This window comes from Argopecten irradians, chromosome 12 (assembly GCF_041381155.1).
Source record: "Argopecten irradians isolate NY chromosome 12, Ai_NY, whole genome shotgun sequence".
Taxonomy (NCBI): Eukaryota; Metazoa; Mollusca; class Bivalvia; order Pectinida; family Pectinidae; genus Argopecten; species Argopecten irradians.
The window spans coordinates 42,464,455-42,486,873 of NC_091145.1; the positions used below are offsets into that span (position 1 = coordinate 42,464,455).

The 22,419-nt window shown below is 34.2% G+C and overlaps 1 protein-coding gene across 1 annotated transcript in view; it reads right to left on the reverse strand.

The window, feature by feature from the left end:
- LOC138305123 (integrin beta-3-like) overlaps positions 1-22,419 on the reverse strand; it is a 99,558-nt gene that overhangs the window by 26,855 nt on the left and 50,284 nt on the right. Inside the window, exon 5 of the mRNA XM_069245522.1 lies at positions 18,082-18,154. Coding sequence (XP_069101623.1) covers positions 18,082-18,154 — 73 coding nt within the window. The remainder of the gene's footprint in view (positions 1-18,081; positions 18,155-22,419) is intronic.

Here is a 22,419-nt window from a genome sequence, read left to right on the forward strand (position 1 = left end):
TATAGGCGATATTCTTTCTAATGAAGGTTATAAAAACATGATCTAGCTGAATATAGGCGATATTTCTGTCTAATAAAGGTTACAAAGCATGATCTAGCTGAATATAGGCGATATTCTGTTTAATGAAGGTTCCAAAGAATGTCTAATGAATAACTGCTGATATAAATCATGATCTAGCTGAATATAGGCGATATTCTGTCTAATGAAGTTACAAAAAAACATGATCTAGCTGAATATAGGCGATATTCTGTCTAATGAAAGTTACAAGAATAAAAACATGATCTGCTGAATATAGGCTGATTAGTGAATAAGCGATATTCTGTCTAATGAAGGTTACAATGAATAAAAACATGATCTAGCTGAATATAGGCGATATTCTGTCTAATGAAGGTTACAATGAATAAAAACATGATCTAGCTGAATATAGGCGATATTCTGTCTAATGAAGGTTACAAAGAATAAAAACATGATCTAGCTGAATATAGGCGATATTCTGTCTAATGAAGGTTACAATGAATAAAAACATGATCTAGCTGAATATAGGCGATATTCTGTCTAATGAAGGTTCAAACAAAACATGATCTAGCTGAATATAGGCGATATTCTGTCTAATAAAGGTTAAAAACATGATCTAGCTGAATATAGGCGATATTCTGTCTAATGAAGGTTACAATGAATAAAAACATGATCTAGCTGAATATAGGCGATATTCTGTCTAATAAAGTTTACAAAGAATAAAAACATGATCTAGCTGAATATAGGCGATATTCTGTCTAATGAAGGTTACAATGAATAAAAACATGATCTAGCTGAATATAGGCGATATTCTGTCTAATGAAGGTTACTAAACATGATCTAGCTGAATATAGGCGATATTCTGTCTAATGAAGGTTACAATGAATAAAAACATGATCTAGCTGAATATAGGCGATATTCTGTCTAATGAAGGTTACAATGAATAAAAACATGATCTAGCTGAATATAGGCGATATTCTGTCTAATAAAGGTTACAAAGAATAAAAACATGATCTAGCTGAATATAGGCGATATTCTGTCTAATGAAGGTTACAAAACATGATCTAGCTGAATATAGGCGATATTCTGTCTAATAAAGGTTACAAAGAATAAAAACATGATCTAGCTGAATATAGGCGATATTCTGTCTAATGAAGGTTACAATGAATAAAAACATGATCTAGCTGAATATAGGCGATATTCTGTCTAATGAAGGTTACAATGAATAAAAACATGATCTAGCTGAATATAGGCGATATTCTGTCTAATGAAAGTTACAAAGAATAAAAACATGATCTAGCTGAATATAGGCGATATTCTGTCTAATGAAGGTTACTAAAACATGATCTAGCTGAATATAGGCGATATTCTGTCTAATAAAGTTACAATGAATAAAAACATGATCTAGCTGAATATAGGCGATATTCTGTCTAATGAAGTTACAAATAAAAACATGATCTAGCTGAATATAGGCGATATTCTGTCTAATGAAGGTTACAAAGAATAAAAACATGATCTAGCTGAATATAGGCGATATTCTGTCTAATGAAGGTTACAAAGAATAAAAACATGATCTAGCTGAATATAGGCGATATTCTGTCTAATGAAGGTTACAATGAATAAAAACATGATCTAGCTGAATATAGGCGATATTCTGTCTAATGAAGGTTACAATGAATAAAAACATGATCTAGCTGAATATAGGCGATATTCTGTCTAATAAAAGTTACAAAGAATAAAAACATGATCTAGCTGAATATAGGCGATATTCTGTCATAATGAATATACGATATCGTTAATAAATAAAAAACATGATCTAGCTGAATATAGGCGATATTCTGTCTAATGAAGGTTACAAAGAATAAAAACATGATCTAGCTGAATATAGGCGATATTCTGTCTAATGAAGGTTACAAAGAATAAAAACATGATCTAGCTGAATATAGGCGATATTCTGTCTAATGAAGGTTACAATGAATAAAAACATGATCTAGCTGAATATAGGCGATATTCTGTCTAATGAAGGTTACAATGAATAAAAACATGATCTAGCTGAATATAGGCGATATTCTGTCTAATGAAGGTTACAATGAATAAAAACATGATCTAGCTGAATATAGGCGATATTCTGTCTAATGAAGGTTACAATGAATAAAAACATGATCTAGCTGAATATAGGCGATATTCTGTCTAATGAAGGTTACAATGAATAAAAACATGATCTAGCTGAATATAGGCGATATTCTGTCTAATGAAGGTTACAATGAATAAAAACATGATCTAGCTGAATATAGGCGATATTCTGTCTAATGAAGGTTACAAGAATAAAAACATGATCTAGCTGAATATAGGCGATATTCTGTCTAATGAAGGTTACAAGAATAAAAACATGATCTAGCTGAATATAGGCGATATTCTGTCTAATGAAGTTACAAGAATAAAAATGATCTAGCTGAATATAGGCGATATTCTGTCTATATGAAGGTTACAATGAATAAAAACATGATCTAGCTGAATATAGGCGATATTCTGTCTAATGAAGGTTACAATGAATAAAAACATGATCTAGCTGAATATAGGCGATATTCTGTCTAATGAAGGTTACAAGAATAAAACATGATCTAGCTGAATATAGGCGATATTCTGTCTAATGAAGGTTACAATGAATAAAAACATGATCTAGCTGAATATAGGCGATATTTCTGTCTAATGAAAGTTTACAAGAATAAAAACATGATCTAGCTGAATATAGGCGATATTCTGTCTAATGAAGGTTACAATGAATAAAAACATGATCTAGCTGAATATAGGCGATATTCTGTCTAATGAAGGTTACAATGAATAAAAACATGATCTAGCTGAATATAGGCGATATTCTGTCTAATGAAGGTTACAATGAATAAAAACATGATCTAGCTGAATATAGGCGATATTCTGTTCTAATAAAGGTTACAATGAATAAAAAACATGATCTAGCTGAATATAGGCGATATTCTGTCTAATGAAGGTTACAATGAATAAAAACATGATCTAGCTGAATATAGGCGATATTCTGTCTAATAAAGGTTACAAAGAATAAAAACATGATCTAGCTGAATATAGGCGATATTCTGTCTAATGAAGGTTACAATGAATAAAAACATGATCTAGCTGAATATAGGCGATATTCTGTCTAATGAAAGTTACAAAGAATAAAAACATGATCTAGCTGAATATAGGCGATATTCTGTCTAATAAGGTTACTAAACATGATCTAGCTGAATATAGGCGATATTCTGTCTAATAAAGTTTACAATAATAAAAACATGATCTAGCTGAATATAGGCGATATTCTGTCTAATAAAGTTTACAATGAATAAAAACATGATCTAGCTGAATATAGGCGATATTCTGTCTAATAAAGTTTACAAGAATAAAAATGATCTAGCTGAATATAGGCGATATTCTGTCTAGTAAAAAGATACTAAACATGATCTGGCTGAATATAGGCGATATTCTGTCTAGTAAAAGTTACTAAACATGATCTAGCTGAATATAGGCGATATTCTGTCTAAAAAGTTACAAGAATAAAAACATGATCTAGCTGAATATAGGCGATATTCTGTCTAATGAAGGTTACAATGAATAAAAACATGATCTAGGATATTCTGCTGAAATACAAACAGACTGAATATAGGCGATATTCTGTCTAATGAAGGTTACAATGAATAAAAACATGATCTAGCTGAATATAGGCGATATTCTGTCTAATGAAGGTTACAATGAATAAAAACATGATCTAGCTGAATATAGGCGATATTCTGTCTAATGAAGGTTACAAAGAATAAAAACATGATCTAGCTGAATATAGGCGATATTCTGTCTAATGAAGGTTACTAAAAACATGATCTGGCTGAATATAGGCGATATTCTGTCTAATGAAGGTTACTAAAACATGATCTGGCTGAATATAGGCGATATTCTGTCTAATGAAGGTACAAGATAAAAACATGATCTAGCTGAATATAGGCGATATTCTGTCATCATGCTAATATGTCTAATGAAGTTACAAAACATGATCTAGCTGAATATAGGCGATATTCTGTCTAATGAAGGTTACTAAACATGATCTAGCTGAATATAGGCGATATTCTGTCTAATAAAGGTTTACAAAGAATAAAAACATGATCTAGCTGAATATAGGCGATATTCTGTCTAAAAAGTTACAAAGAATAAAAACATGATCTAGCTGAATATAAGGCGATATTCTGTCTAATGAAGGTTACAATGAATAAAAACATGATCTAGCTGAATATAGGCGATATTCTGTCTAATGAAGGTTACAAAGAATAAAAACATGATCTAGCTGAATATAGGCGATATTCTGTCTAATGAAGGTTACTAAACATGATCTAGCTGAATATAGGCGATATTCTGTCTAATGAAGGTTACAATGAATAAAAACATGATCTAGCTGAATATAGGCGATATTCTGTCTAATGAAGGTTACAATGAATAAAAACATGATCTAGCTGAATATAGGCGATATTCTGTCTAATGAAGGTTACAATGAATAAAAACATGATCTAGCTGAATATAGGCGATATTCTGTCTAATGAAGGTTACAATGAATAAAAACATGATCTAGCTGAATATAGGCGATATTCTGTCTAAAGAAGGTTACAAAGAATAAAAACATGATCTAGCTGAATATAGGCGATATTCTGTCTAAATTAAAGTTAAGTACAATGAATAAAAACATGATCTAGCTGAATATAGGCGATATTCTGTCTAATAAAGTTTACAAAGAATAAAAACATGATCTAGTTGAATATAGGCGATATTCTGTCTAATAAAGTTTACAAAGAATAAAAACATGATCTAGCTGAATATAGGCGATATTCTGTCTAATAAAGGTTTACAAAATAAAAACATGAACGAACTGAATATAGGCGATATTCTGTCTAATAATTTACAAAGAATGAAAACATGATCTAACTGAATATAGGCGATATTCTGTCTAATGAAGGTTACAAAACATGATCTAACTGAATATATGTGATATTCTGTCTAATGAAGGTTACAATGAATAAAAACATGATCTAGCTGAATATAGGCGATATTCTGTCTAATGAAGGTTACAATGAATAAAAACATGATCTAACTGAATATATGTGGTATTCTGTCTAATGAAGGTTACAAAACTTGATCTAACTGAATATAATGTGGTATTCTGTCTAATGAAGGTTACAAAACATGATCTAACTGAATATAGGCGATATTCTGTCTAATGAAGGTTACAAAACTTGATCTAACTGAATATATGTGGTATTCTGTCTAATGAAGGTTACAAAACTTGATCTAACTGAATATAGGCGATATTCTGTCTAATAATGTTACAAAGAATAAAAATATGGTCGAGCTGAATATTTAATAGAGAACAATACTATTGTCAGCGGTGTAGCAGCTTTAAATATGGTTAGCTTTATCATAAAGTTCGGTAAATACATTTTCTCTTTTTGATGGTACTGATGAACATTTGTTACAAGAATGTTTAACAAGCGTTCTAAATAAATAATTCTACCAAATCATTGATGACAATAGTGCATATCATTTGGAATTCTCCAACAAAAATCGGAAAATTATGCTGAATATTCAGCTGGGTTTTTTTTAATCATAATATCCACATATTTTATAGTTTGTAATTGATGGCCATTAATTATCTTGGTGTTGTTCCGCATGGTAAATGAGCAAGAAACACATTTTTTTATGTTTTATTCAATAATACGATAAAATTTTGTGATTTTTTTATCTTAAAAAAAATTTGGAAATATCCTATTCAATGATGTATAACACTTATTGGTTCTATTTAGCAAAAACGTGGAAATTTAGTTATGTAGCACATTTAAAACGTGAAAATTTTGTTAGTGGAAATTTAGTTATTTAGCACATCTAAAACTTGGAAATTTAGTGTTATTTAGCACATCTAAAACGTGGCAATTTAGTTATGTAGCACATCAAAAAACGTGGAAATTTAGTTATTTAGCACATCTAAAAGTTGGAAATGTAGTTATTTAGCACATCTAAAACGTGTAAATTTAGTTATTAAGCACATCTAAAACGTGTAAATTTAGTTATTAAGCACATCAAAAACGTGGAAATTTAGTTATTTGGTACATCTAAAACGTGGCAATTCAGTTATTTAGCACATCTTAAACGTGGCAATTAAGTTATTTAGCACATCTAAAACGTGGCAATTTAGTTATTTCTCATTTCTAAAACGTGAAAATTTAGATATAAGCACACAAAAAACGTGGAAATCTAGCTATTTAGCACATCAAAAACGTGGAAATTAAGTTTATCACATCAAAAACATCGAAATTCAGTTATTTAGCACATCAAGAACGTCGAAAATTATTAATTTAGCACATCAAAACGTCGAAATTTAGTTAAGCACATCAAACACGTTGCAATTTAGTTATTTAGCACATCAAATAACGTGGAAATTTAGTTATTTAGCACATCTAAAACGTCGAAATTTAGTTATTTAGCACATCAAAAAAACCGAACAGGAAAGTGTTAATGAGAATTCTACCTTTTCTGAAATGATCTGTAGTATTTCCTAACAGGTTTTTTTAATATACTTTGATATAACATCATAGCAATGAGTTTATTAACTACGTGATATGGAGTTTAATGTAAAAATAGCATGTACTGCTTAATAACGGAGAATTTAGGGCAAGGACTTCAGAGCAACTTCATAATTGTGACAACAGTATGCATTATTGAACCCAAATAGTTTCCTATAGATGTGACTACAATATGCAATACTGAACCCTAAAAATTTCCTGTAGACGTGTCATCAACATGTTTTACTGAACCCTAAGAGTTTTTTAAAGAGGAGACAATAATATGCATTGCTGAACCCTAATAGTTTTTTATAGAGATGACAATAATATAAGACTCTTTCATATTTGGATATGAAGAATAGGGATATTCTACCCGAGGGTCACAAAATGTAGTAAAACCCGAGGCTTGCCGAAGGTTTTGCAACATTTTGTGATCCCGAGGGAAGAATATCCCTATCCTTCATATCCACTTATGAAAGAGTAGTTTTCTTTCATACCTCGACGTTTTATTGCAATTATTCAACTATAATATCCCGCCATTTTGAAATTAATTCGAAGAAATCCACAGCTGAAAGTCAATTTTTCATACATGAAAAATTACGTGATATTTTCTTTTATAGTAAAACCAGTCAAGTTTGTGAAACAGAAGTTTTGTTGACGCCGTAACGTCATGCGGCTTTATTGCATTGCATGGGTAGCCATGCAATACAGCCTCAGGCGGCATGAGTGTAATGCCCTAGACCAGCCAGTATAACATCCCTGGTATAAAAGAATATGCATTAGTGAACCCTTATAGTAACTTCAATATGCTTTCTGACAAAGCCAGTACTTCTATAGAGTTGATAATAATATGCTTTCTGACAAAGTCAGTATTTCTATAGAGTTGACAACAATATGCTTTCTCACAAAGTCAGTATTTCTATAGATGTGACAACAATATGCGTTCTGACAAAGTCAGTATCCCTATAGAGTTGACAACAATATGCTTTCTCACAAAACCAGTATTCCTATAGAGAGAAAACAACAATATGCTTTCTGACAAAGCAAGTATTCCTATAGATTTGACAACAAATGCTTTCTCACAAAACCAGTATTCCTATAGAGTTGACAATAATATGCTTTCTGACAAAGCCAATAATTCTATAGATGTGACAATAATCTGCTTTCTGACAAAGCCAGCATTCCTTCAGAGTTGATAATAATCTGCTTTCTGACAAAGCCAGTATTCCTTCAGAGTTGACAATAATATGCTTTCTGACAAAGCCAATAATTCTATAGATGTGACAATAATATGCTTTCTGATAAAATCAGTATTCCTATAAAGTTGACAATAATATGCTATCTGACAATGCTAGTAATTCTATAGAGCTGACAACAAAATGCTTTCTGACAAAGCCATTATTCCTATAGAGTTGACAATAATATGCTTTCTGACAAAGCTAGAAATTCTATAGAGTTGACAACAATATGCTTTCTCACAAAACCAGTATTCCTTTAGAGAAGACAATAATATGCTTTCTGACAAAGCAAGTATTCCTATAGATTTGACAACAAATGCTTTCTCACAAAACCAGTGTTCCTATAGAGCTGACAACAACAAAATGCTTTCTGACAAAGCCAGCATTCCTATAGAGTTGAAAACAATATGCTTTCTGACTACGTAAATATTCCTATAAACAATCGGCTTTGGTCTTAAATCGAATTTATGAATGTTATTAACAAAATAGATGAACCATCAGACCTATCCCTGTATCAGATCTTGATACAGTTGTTAGTATTCTATCTGCTTGTTGAGCTTTATTGTCTCCCTACAAACGAACAGGCTTTGACTGTAATATTGTTTTAGTGGTTTTTTTTAAATGTGCATTAAATACGTTTACAGCATTCTTGGATACATACGAAAGTCTCTGTATTCTTGTTTGTATTTTTTAATATTAAGGTAGAGACAGTGAACGGAATCTACACAGTGGATAATTAACTTTTCTTGGGAGAACATGGTACAGTTATGGCGCTGGGTGGGTGTTTAATTACAGTCGTTAGTCGCGCGTTGAACGTCATTTGTTAGATATTCGTTATAAAAATCATCTTAATGATACATGTACGCCTTGTGCATCTTTATATAAAAACCAATGTTATGTCTAATCAACACACTGTGCTCGATTTTTTAAATGTTGTGTACACAAACTTGTAAAGTCTTTTTTCCCATGGAAACTACAAATTTATTATAATGCTCCACATGCTTACCGACATGTTTTCTTTGATCGACCCTACCTCTCATTTAGGGGACCATACCTTTCATTCAGCAATAACGCATTACACGATAAATGTTATGTAGTTTGGCGTTTCATTTCTCCAAGGAACTGGTTTATTTTAGGAACATGAACATCCTGACATTCATCCTCCTATTTGGTGTTAAAGGGATGATTATTCCTAATGGGGAAATTGTTTGAAATGTTGAGTCTAGAAAGACGAAAAGGTCATGTGCTATTAGTTGATTACTCAATACACAGAGACTGATATCTTACAATTGGTATAAATCTTAAATACACAGCTAGATAGATGCTCCCCACCTTGATTTAAAATACACAGCTAGATAGATGCTCTCCACCTTAGTCTTAAATACACAGCTAGAAACATGCTCTCCACCTTAATCTTAAATACACAGCTAGATAGATGCTCCCCACCTTAATCTTAAATAGACAGCTAGATAGATGCTCTCCACCTTAATCTTAAATACAAAACTAGATAGATGCTCTCCACCTTAATCTTAAATACACAGCTAGATAGATGCTCTCCACTTTAATCTTAAATACACAGCTAGATAGATGCTCTCCACCTTAATCTTAAATACACAGCTAGATAGATGCTCTCCACCTTAATCTTAAATAGACAGCTAGATAGATGCTCTCCACCTTAATCTTAAATACACAGCTAGATAGAAGTTCTCCACCTTAAACCTAAATACACAGCTAGATAGATGCTCTCCACCTTAGTCCTAATTAGACAGCTAGATAGATGCTCTCCACCTTAACCTTAAATACAAAGCTAGACAGATGCTCTCCACCTTAGTCTTAAATACACAGCTAGATAGATGCTCTCCACCTTATCTTAAAATACACAGCTAGATAGATGCGCTCCACCTTAAACTTAAATACACAGCTAGAGAGATGCTCCCCACCTTAATCTTAAATACACAGCTAGATAGATGCTCTCCACCTTAGTCTTAAATACACAGCTAGATAGATGCTCCCCACCTTAATCTTAAATACACAGCTAGATAGATGCTCTCCACCTAATCTTAAAATACACAGCTAGATAGATGCTCTCCACCTTAATCTTAAATACACAGTTAGATAGATGCTCTCCACCTTAATTTTAAATACACAGCTAGATAGATGCTCTCCACCTTAATCTTAAATACACAGCTAGATAGATGTTCTCCACCTTAATCTTAAATACACAGCTAGATAGATGCTTTCCACCTTAATCTTAAATACACAGCTAGATAGATGCTCTCCACCTTAATCTTAAATACCCAGCTAGAAAAATGCTCTCCACCTTAATCTTAAATACCCAGCTAGAAAAATGCTCTCCACCTTAATCTTAAATACACAGCTAGATAGAAGTTCTCCACCTTCGGCGTGGTAACATCACAGCTAACACGATTTACTACCATATCTGACAACATCACAGCTAACACGATTTACTACCATATCTGACAACATCACAGCTAACACGATTTACTACCATATCTGACAACATCACAGCTAACACGATTTACTACCATATCTGACAACATCACAGCTAACACGATTTACTACCATATCTGACAACGTCACAGCTAAACCGATTTACTACCATATCTGACAACATCACAGCTAACACGATTTACTACCATATCTGACAACATCACAGCTAACACGATTTACTACCATATCTGACAACGTCACAGCTAACACGATTTACTACCATATCTGACAACATCACAGCTAACACGATTTACTACCATATCTGACAACATCACAGCTAACACGATTTACTACCATATCTGACAACATCACAGCTAACACGATTTACTACCATATCTGACAACATCACAGCTAACACGATTTACTACCATATCTGACAACATCACAGCTAACACGATTTACTACCATATCTGACAACATCACAGCTAACACGATTAACTACCATATCTGACAACATCACAGCTAACACGATTTACTACCATATCTGACAACATCACAGCTAACACGATTTACTACCATGTCTGACAACGTCACAGCTAACACGATTTACTACCATGTCTGACAACGTCACAGCTAACACGATTTACTACCATATCTGACAACATCACAGCTAACACGATTTACTACTATATCTGAAAACGTCACAGCTAACACGATTTACTACCATATCTGACAACATCACAGCTAACACGATTTACTACCATATCTGACAACGTCACAGCTAACACGATTAACTACCATATCTGACAACATCACAGCTAACACGATTTACTACCATATCTGACAACGTCACAGCTAACACGATTAACTACCATATCTGACAACATCACAGCTAACACAATTTACTACCATATCTGACAACATCACAGCTAACACGATTAACTATCATATCTGACAACATCACAGCTAACACGATTTACTACCATATCGAACAACATCACAGCTAACACGATTTACTACCATATCTGACAACATCACAGCTGACACGATTTACTACCATATCTGACAACATCACAGCTAACACGATTAACTATCATATCTGACAACATCACAGCTAACACGATTTACTACCATATCGAACAACATCACAGCTAACACGATTTACTACCATATCTGACAACATCACAGCTGACACGTTTTACTACCATATCTGACAACATCACAGCTAACACGATTTACTACCATATCTGACAACATCATAGCTAACACGATTTACTACCATATCTGACAACATCACAGCTGACACGATTTACTACCATATCTGACAACATCACAGCTAACACGATTTACTACCATATCTGACAACATCACAGCTAACACGATTTACTACCATATCTGACAACATCACAGCTAACACGATTTACTACCATGTCTGACAACGTCACAGCTAACACGATATACTACCATGTCTGACAACGTCACAGCTAACACGATTTACTACCATATCTGACAACATCACAGCTAACACGATTTACTACCATATCTGACAACGTCACAGCTAACACGATTTACTACCATATCTGACAACATCACAGCTAGCACGATTTACTACCATATCTGACAACGTCACAGCTAACACGATTAACTACCATATCTGACAACATCACAGCTAACACGATTTACTACCATATCTGACAACGTCACAGCTAACACGATTAACTACCATATCTGACAACATCACAGCTAACACAATTTACTACCATATCTGACAACATCACAGCTAACACGATTAACTATCATATCTGACAACATCACAGCTAACACGATTTACTACCATATCGAACAACATCACAGCTTACACGATTTACTACCATATCTGACAACATCACAGCTGACACGATTTACTACCTATCTGACAACATCACAGCTAACACGATTAACTATCATATCTGACAACATCACAGCTAACACGATTTACTACCATATCTGACAACATCACAGCTAACACGATTTACTACCATATCTGACAACATCACAGCTAACACGATTTACTACCATATCTGACAACATCACAGCTAACACGATTTACTACCATATCTGACAACATCACAGCTAACACGATTTACTACCATATCTGACAACATCACAGCTAACACGATTTACTACCATATCTGACAACATCACAGCTAACACGATTTACTACCATATCTGACAACATCACAGCTAACACGATTAACTACCATATCTGACAACATCACAGCTAACACGATTTACTACCATGTCTGACAACGTCACAGCTAACACGATTTACTACCATGTCTGACAACGTCACAGCTAACACGATTTACTACCATATCTGACAACATCACAGCTAACACGATTTACTACTATATCTGACAACGTCACAGCTAACACGATTTACTACCATATCTGACAACATCACAGCTAACACGATTTACTACCATATCTGACAACGTCACAGCTAACACGATTAACTACCATATCTGACAACATCACAGCTAACACGATTTACTACCATATCTGACAACGTCACAGCTAACACGATTAACTACCATATCTGACAACATCACAGCTAACACAATTTACTACCATATCTGACAACATCACAGCTAACACGATTAACTATCATATCTGACAACATCACAGCTAACACGACTTACTACCATATCGAACAACATCACAGCTAACACGATTTACTACCATATCTGACAACATCACAGCTGACACGATTTACTACTATATCTGACAACATCACAGCTAACACGATTAACTATCATATCTGACAACATCACAGCTAACACGATTTACTACCATATCGAACAACATCACAGCTAACACGATTTACTACCATATCTGACAACATCACAGCTGACACGTTTTACTACCATATCTGACAACATCACAGCTAACACGATTTACTACCATATCTGACAACATCATAGCTAACACGATTTACTACCATATCTGACAACATCACAGCTGACACGATTTACTACCATATCTGACAACATCACAGCTAACACGATTTACTACCATATCTGACAACATCACAGCTAACACGATTTACTACCATATCTGACAACATCACAGCTAACACGATTTACTACCATGTCTGACAACGTCACAGCTAACACGATTTACTACCATGTCTGACAACGTCACAGCTAACACGATTTACTACCATATCTGACAACATCACAGCTAACACGATATACTACCATGTCTGACAACGTCACAGCTAACACGATTTACTACCATATCTGACAACATCACAGCTAACACGATTTACTACCATATCTGACAACGTCACAGCTAACACGATTTACTACCATATCTGACAACATCACAGCTAGCACGATTTACTACCATATCTGACAACGTCACAGCTAACACGATTAACTACCATATCTGACAACATCACAGCTAACACGATTTACTACCATATCTGACAACGTCACAGCTAACACGATTAACTACCATATCTGACAACATCACAGCTAACACAATTTACTACCATATCTGACAACATCACAGCTAACACGATTAACTATCATATCTGACAACATCACAGCTAACACGATTTACTACCATATCGAACAACATCACAGCTTACACGATTTACTACCATATCTGACAACATCACAGCTGACACGATTTACTACCTATCTGACAACATCACAGCTAACACGATTAACTATCATATCTGACAACATCACAGCTAACACGATTTACTACCATATCTGACAACATCACAGCTAACACGATTTACTACCATATCTGACAACATCACAGCTAACACGATTTACTACCATATCTGACAACATCACAGCTAACACGATTTACTACCATATCTGACAACATCACAGCTAACACGATTTACTACCATATCTGACAACATCACAGCTAACACGATTTACTACCATATCTGACAACATCACAGCTAACACGATTTACTACCATATCTGACAACATCACAGCTAACACGATTAACTACCATATCTGACAACATCACAGCTAACACGATTTACTACCATGTCTGACAACGTCACAGCTAACACGATTTACTACCATGTCTGACAACGTCACAGCTAACACGATTTACAACCATATCTGACAACATCACAGCTAACACGATTTACTACTATATCTGACAACGTCACAGCTAACACGATTTACTACCATATCTGACAACATCACAGCTAACACGATTTACTACCATATCTGACAACGTCACAGCTAACACGATTAACTACCATATCTGACAACATCACAGCTAACACGATTTACTACCATATCTGACAACGTCACAGCTAACACGATTAACTACCATATCTGACAACATCACAGCTAACACAATTTACTACCATATCTGACAACATCACAGCTAACACGATTAACTATCATATCTGACAACATCACAGCTAACACGACTTACTACCATATCGAACAACATCACAGCTAACACGATTTACTACCATATCTGACAACATCACAGCTGACACGATTTACTACTATATCTGACAACATCACAGCTAACACGATTAACTATCATATCTGACAACATCACAGCTAACACGATTTACTACCATATCGAACAACATCACAGCTAACACGATTTACTACCATATCTGACAACATCACAGCTGACACGTTTTACTACCATATCTGACAACATCACAGCTAACACGATTTACTACCATATCTGACAACATCATAGCTAACACGATTTACTACCATATCTGACAACATCACAGCTGACACGATTTACTACCATATCTGACAACATCACAGCTAACACGATTTACTACCATATCTGACAACATCACAGCTAACACGATTTACTACCATATCTGACAACATCACAGCTAACACGATTTACTACCATGTCTGACAACGTCACAGCTAACACGATTTACTACCATGTCTGACAACGTCACAGCTAACACGATTTACTACCATATCTGACAACATCACAGCTAACACGATTTACTACCATATCTGACAACGTCACAGCTAACACGATTTACTACCATATCTGACAACATCACAGCTAGCACGATTTACTACCATATCTGACAACGTCACAGCTAACACGATTAACTACCATATCTGACAACATCACAGCTAACACGATTTACTACCATATCTGACAACGTCACAGCTAACACGATTTACTACCATATCTGACAACATCACAGCTAACACAATTTACTACCATATCTGACAACATCACAGCTAACACGATTAACTATCATATCTGACAACATCACAGCTAACACGATTTACTACCATATCGAACAACATCACAGCTTACACGATTTACTACCATATCTGACAACATCACAGCTGACACGATTTACTACCTATCTGACAACATCACAGCTAACACGATTAACTATCATATCTGACAACATCACAGCTAACACGATTTACTTCCATATCGAACAACATCACAGCTAACACGATTTACTAACATATCTGACAACATCACAGCTGACACGATTTACTACCATATCTGACATCATCACAGCTAACACGATTTACTACCATATCTGACAACATCACAGCTAACACGATTTACTACCATATCTGACAACATCACAGCTGACACGATTTACTACCATATCTGACAACATCACAGCTAACACGATTTACTACCATATCTGACAACATCACAGCTAACACGATTTACTACCATATCTGACAACGTCACAGCTAACACGATTTACTACCATATCTGACAACATCACAGCTAACACGATTTACTACCATATCTGACAACATCACAGCTAACACGATTTACTACCATGTCTGACAACGTCACAGCTAACACGATTTACTACCATGTCTGACAACGTCACAGCTAACACGATTTACTACCATATCTGACAACATCACAGCTAACACGATTTACTACCATATCTGACAACGTCACAGCTAACTCGATTTACTACCATATCTGACAACATCACAGCTAACACGATTTACTACCATATCTGACAACGTCACAGCTAACACGATTAACTACCATATCTGACAACATCACAGCTAACACGATTTACTACCATATCTGACAACATCACAGCTAACACGATTAACTACCATATCTGACAACATCACAGCTAACACAATTTACTACCATATCTGACATCATCACAGCTAACACGATTAACTATCATATCTGACAACATCACAGCTAACACGATTTACTACCATATCGAACAACATCACAGCTAACACGATTTACTACCATATCTGACAACATCACAGCTGACACGATTTACTACCTATCTGACAACATCACAGCTAACACGATTAACTATCATATCTGACAACATCACAGCTAACACGATTTACTTCCATATCGAACAACATCACAGCTAACACGATTTACTACCATATCTGACAACATCACAGCTGACACGATTTACTACCATATCTGACAACATCACAGCTAACACGATTTACTACCATATCTGACAACATCACAGCTAACACGATTTACTACCATATCTGACAACATCACAGCTGACACGATTTACTACCATATCTGACAACATCACAGCTAACACGATTTACTACCATATCTGACAACATCACAGCTAACACGATTTACTACCATATCTGACAACGTCACAGCTAACACGATTTACTACCATATCTGACAACATCACAGCTAACACGATTTACTACCATATCTGACAACGTCACAGCTAACACGATTTACTACCATATCTGACAACATCACAGCTAACACGATTTACTACCATATCTGACAACATCACAGCTAACACGATTTACTACCATATCTGACAACGTCACAGCTAACACGATTTACTACCATATCTGACAACATCACAGCTAACACGATTTACTACCATATCTGACAACATCACAGCTAACACGATTTACTACCATATCTGACAACATCACAGCTAACACGATTTACTACCATATCTGACAACATCACAGCTAACACGATTTACTACCATATCTGACAACATCACAGCTAACACGATTTACTACCATATCTGACAACATCACAGCTAACACGATTTACTACCATATCTGACAACATCATTTTTTTATCCTGCAAATGCCGCACATACTGACGATAAAAACTGCCAGATAAATTTGCGCTTTATCCGTCAATACAAAATGCTTTATCCGTCAATACAAAATGCTTTATCCGTCAATACAAAATGCTTTATCCGTCCACATGTGCTAAAACATTTTCTAACTTGACCTCTTATTTTACACAATCAAGTGAATGAAACGTCATTAAAATGTGACGTGACATCACCGGGATAACGTCATGCCTTACTATCGAAACTCTCATATGGCGGTGTTGTCTTTCTCTCGGCTTATGGCAAAGGAATGTATTGTAAAGTAATTATTTATGGATAATCATTGGGCTTTAATATTTCCATATTATTGCAATGATATTACACACTGAACAGAATTACTGGAACTATTTGCGAAAACGCTTGTATAGTGAAGCAAAAAGTACACTCTCATTCGGTTTAGTGAATGAAGCTTTTCTTGAAGCATCTCATTTCGAGCGAAACCAGGTAAATAACCGATACTTTGCTTTCGTTTTGAATGTCATCTCTATTATACAAATATTGCCAGGGTAATTGTGCTCTAGTTTATACTACTTAACTTCAGGTGATGGTAATCAATACGTGTTATATTACAAAGACCAAATAAAACGGTAAACAGAATGTATCTTAACTAGATTTACTTACATCTCCCCTAGACTGGCAAAGACACGTCCCATCCATACAGTAGCCATGACCTGAACAGACTGAGTTATCGCCCCTGTTAAAAACATTTACAAAGATTTATCATGAAAACACAGATTAATTAAAGTTAGTTACTGATATAGTAAAGACCGATACGGTCCAATACTCATGTCTCATTATTTGGATTGGTAGGTCTATGAGTTTATGAGACAACAATATAAAGTCACTGGTAAACAATAGAAAAATCAATAGGCATTGTCATTACCCCAACACGTAACCTTCAGTTGTTTTAATCACATTTTAGTACAGAGATCATTTGAAGCAGACATGTGATACTACAGACTAGCTACAATCGGGGTAAACCTAACTGATACTGTATAAAGCTTGGTTGTGTTGCAAGGGTGATAACTCCTATCATCTAAAATGAATACACTTCCTGACCTCATATCTGTTCCGATAGTTCACATTTGTAGGTGAGCATTTATTTGTTTCCTGGTTTTTAGTGATTGTATACTTATTTAAGAATTCCATGGATAGCTATATATTATACAAATAAAGAAAAAATGTTGACCGAGGACGTAGTCCGAGGTCGATATTTTTTCTGTGGTCGATATAACCATGTTTTGACCGAAATCAAAATGCTATAATTGTTTTATTATTTTTCTGGATTTTTTACATTTTGAAATGAGTGTGAAACTAAATGAGCATCGCATTGTAAATTCTGCTTCGTGATGACAGTTACAATCCTATGATTTTGTAACAAGTATAATTCAAAAACAACATATGAAAACAGTATCAATTGATGCACTTCAAGCTTTTATTACATGAACCCGGTGCATGCGTGTTTGTAAATTGCATACATGTACATGTACTCCATTATACATGTAGCTCCATGTCTTAAGGACACAGTCAATAAATGTATAGTTTGTTCTCCGTTGAAATAATACACTTCGAAGTCAAACATATATTAACAGATTCAGATTGACATTAAGATACATTATCTTATGCTTAGTACTCCATTCCGTAAATAAAAATCGTATACATACAGTAGGATTAGCCTAGGCCTAATGTTGTAAGTAGCCTAGGTGGAATTCAAAAATAAATATCAAACTTGTTCACTATACAATGGCTCCAGACGCTTAATGAATGTTATTCGATTATTTCCTACACTCCTACCGTGTTTATATTGAAACTTTAAAAGCTTAAACGGTAGTCATCAGCTGGAAGCCATCATCATCTTTGTTAGAAACCTAAACAATCAACGTCGTCTGTCACATTTTGTGGTTACGCTTCAAACTCAGGTCATCAAAGCGTTTGTTTCAAAGCGCCAGGAACACGAAGCGTTTTGGTAACGTAGAGGATAACGTTATCTTAAAAAAATCGTTGTTTTTATCGGTGATCACGTGGCGTGTTTTTGACCAATGAGAAGTGACAAAAAATCCAGAAAAATAATAAAACCATATATTACACTGTTACAAAGTTAATTTCCACCACTGTAAGTGAAGACTGTTACATTACAGCCAGGACTGACTTAAGTACGTGAGTCTGTGACTACAGTTTCGCCATATTGGCGAAAGAACCCAGCAGAGCAGGACGGAAAAACGTTACAACACCACATACTATGTGAATATAATAATTGTCTTGAATTTGGAATCTTCCGTGAAAAAGTTATTTATATGTAAAATCTATTCAAGGAAAGTTGTTTTCAGATTATAATAACAATTTTCTGTAATATGACTGAAGGCAATGCATTCAAGAGTGTAGCCAAATGTTTAAGTAAACAAATTAAAATTTTTAGAATTTATGCAATGTGATCGGGGTCTTCCCCGAACACCAACTCTGGGTAGGGTGGGGTGTTTTCATATGGGTTAAGGTGTGTTGATAGGGTGTTATAGTCTATGTCAGAATTGCTCTCAGTGCAAGATTACAGGTAAATCTTAGGTAAATCAACTTACTTGGTAGGTGAACAGCAAATCAGTAACTGCATGTCATGCTGCTGCAGAATGGTGTATAAAACAGTGCATGGCATACTTCAGAAAGTGTATAAGCTAAATATTCTTGTGCTATTTCTCAGCGTTATAAGTGTAAATATTAAATATAAATAGTATACTAGATCATTAAATGTCTCATCATTTTCTTATCATTTCTGACTTATTTTAGTTTTCAAATTTAGATTAATATATACTTTGTAAAACATATGTACTAGAAATGTCGAATTTACAGTTTCTTAGTGATCTATACTTGACTGGCAGTGTTATTTTTCTGTTTTCAAGGATGATAATCTTCCTCTTTAATTCAGAGATTTCTTTTGAGAAACAAATAATGTCAGATATGATCTGAAATATCATAAAATGACCCTTTTAAACACTTAGTGGGGTGTTTCTCTTATAAATCAATCACTATTTTTATCTGTTTTCTGTGATATAAGTAATATAAGGCTTTTGATCGAGTATGGCATTTAGGCTTATTGTATTAGTTGAAAAAAATATGGAATTAAAGGTAAACTGTATGATTGGTTTGAAGCCTACTAATCTTACAGAAAACGCGTAACAATAAAGGAATATCAATTAATCCAATAAAAAACCGATAAATGCTGGAGTACCGCAAGGTTCAGTACTTGGTCTTTTCTTTTCCTATTGTTTACAAATGACTTAACGGATAATGTAATATAAAAATATTTGCTGATGATACATTTCTGTATTGATAATGATGATGACTTTTTACTGAGAGTAACACATGCAGAGTTCTTGAATGATGATCTATCACCAATTTCTTCATGGGCTTATCAATCAATGGCTAATTCTTTTTAATCCAAAAAAAGTATCATGGTCGGATCACATCTTAAATATTTGTGAAAAAGCTTCATCAAGACAGAACTTATTACGAACATTGAAACATAAACTAGATAGAAATTTACCAAGAATTTATATCTCTCCTATATCAGACCAATTTTAGAATATACAGACAATATTTGGGATACCAGAATGGAACAGTTGACTTGATGACATATGCCGATTAATGATCAGCATCACAACTGTGCACATTGTTTAAATTGGCAGGAACTATTTTGCATATGAGCATGCTCTAATGGTAAATAACTTACTGTATAAAATATATGTGACACTTGTATAATGTCTTATTATTATATGATCATTTTGGAAAACATTCAATTACGTGAGTGCTAGGATATTTTAATTACTGTAAAATATATACCAATTGAAATATCTTATTTGTAAAATATGTGTGACTCTCTAATAATTAGGCCTATTGCACAGTGTGTTTTTATATGATGATTTAAAAAAGTAATAATAATTATATAATAAATAATATAGAATATATAAGTGAGTGCTTGAACTTAATTAACAAAACTGTAGTATATCTTAATATATATCTTATCATAGGTATGAGTATGAAATTACCTGGTTGAAAAGTTACCTGTGTTAGTGTTAGATTTTGAAACAGACTATAACTAAACTTCAAAGGGTTCCCTACATAAACACCTCCCATTGTATTAAGCAGAGTTCGTGTTCGGGGAATGAGCTATGTGATCATGTGTATTTTATGATAACAACGGTACCAACTTGATGTTTTATTTTCATTTATGTATTTCACACGCCACCTTTCGTCCCCGCCCTCATTCGGGAAAAATAATTATAGTTCCATTGCAGATATTCTGTTTTGGTCAGCTGATTATATTGGAAGCTGGTAAAGAGAGAATTATTTGAACACCACCCAAGAAAATATATTTACCAACAGGTTGGAAAAATTGTAGAAAATATTTCTGAAGATTTAAATGGGATCAAACCTGCGATCGAGGGCAACAATCATTATTTTAATCAAATGACTTAATAATAAAGAAGTCAAGCTAAAGCAATCAAATTACTGTCTTACAAATTTAATCACTTGAACGTTTGCAGTGATATCAATATGCTTCTGCCGGATGGATATTTACGTGTTTGAAACGCTTAGTAATATAATGATATAACTGTAAAACTTCCTGTCCGTTGTGATTTTTACCCAGAATTCTACATAGGAATCCAACATGGCTCCCTAAGACTTAAGTTGTCAGTTTTCAGGCCGGAATGGTGAAGATAGGGTTTTCCATTTATGAAACACTTTGCACTTCGTAAGGGCTGTGTACTTATTACTTTGATACATAATCCTAGATTAGAAACTGATATTTCTGTAAATTGTATTACTAAATTATGTTTTTGACTTGAGATGCATCCTTCTGTGAGCATTTCGAGAGTCTATGCGGGATGATACAGACTGCTCTACGCATTTAACATGTTCGAGAATTGTAGAAATTCTTGCGATATCCTATGTGAGTGGGCTATCTCC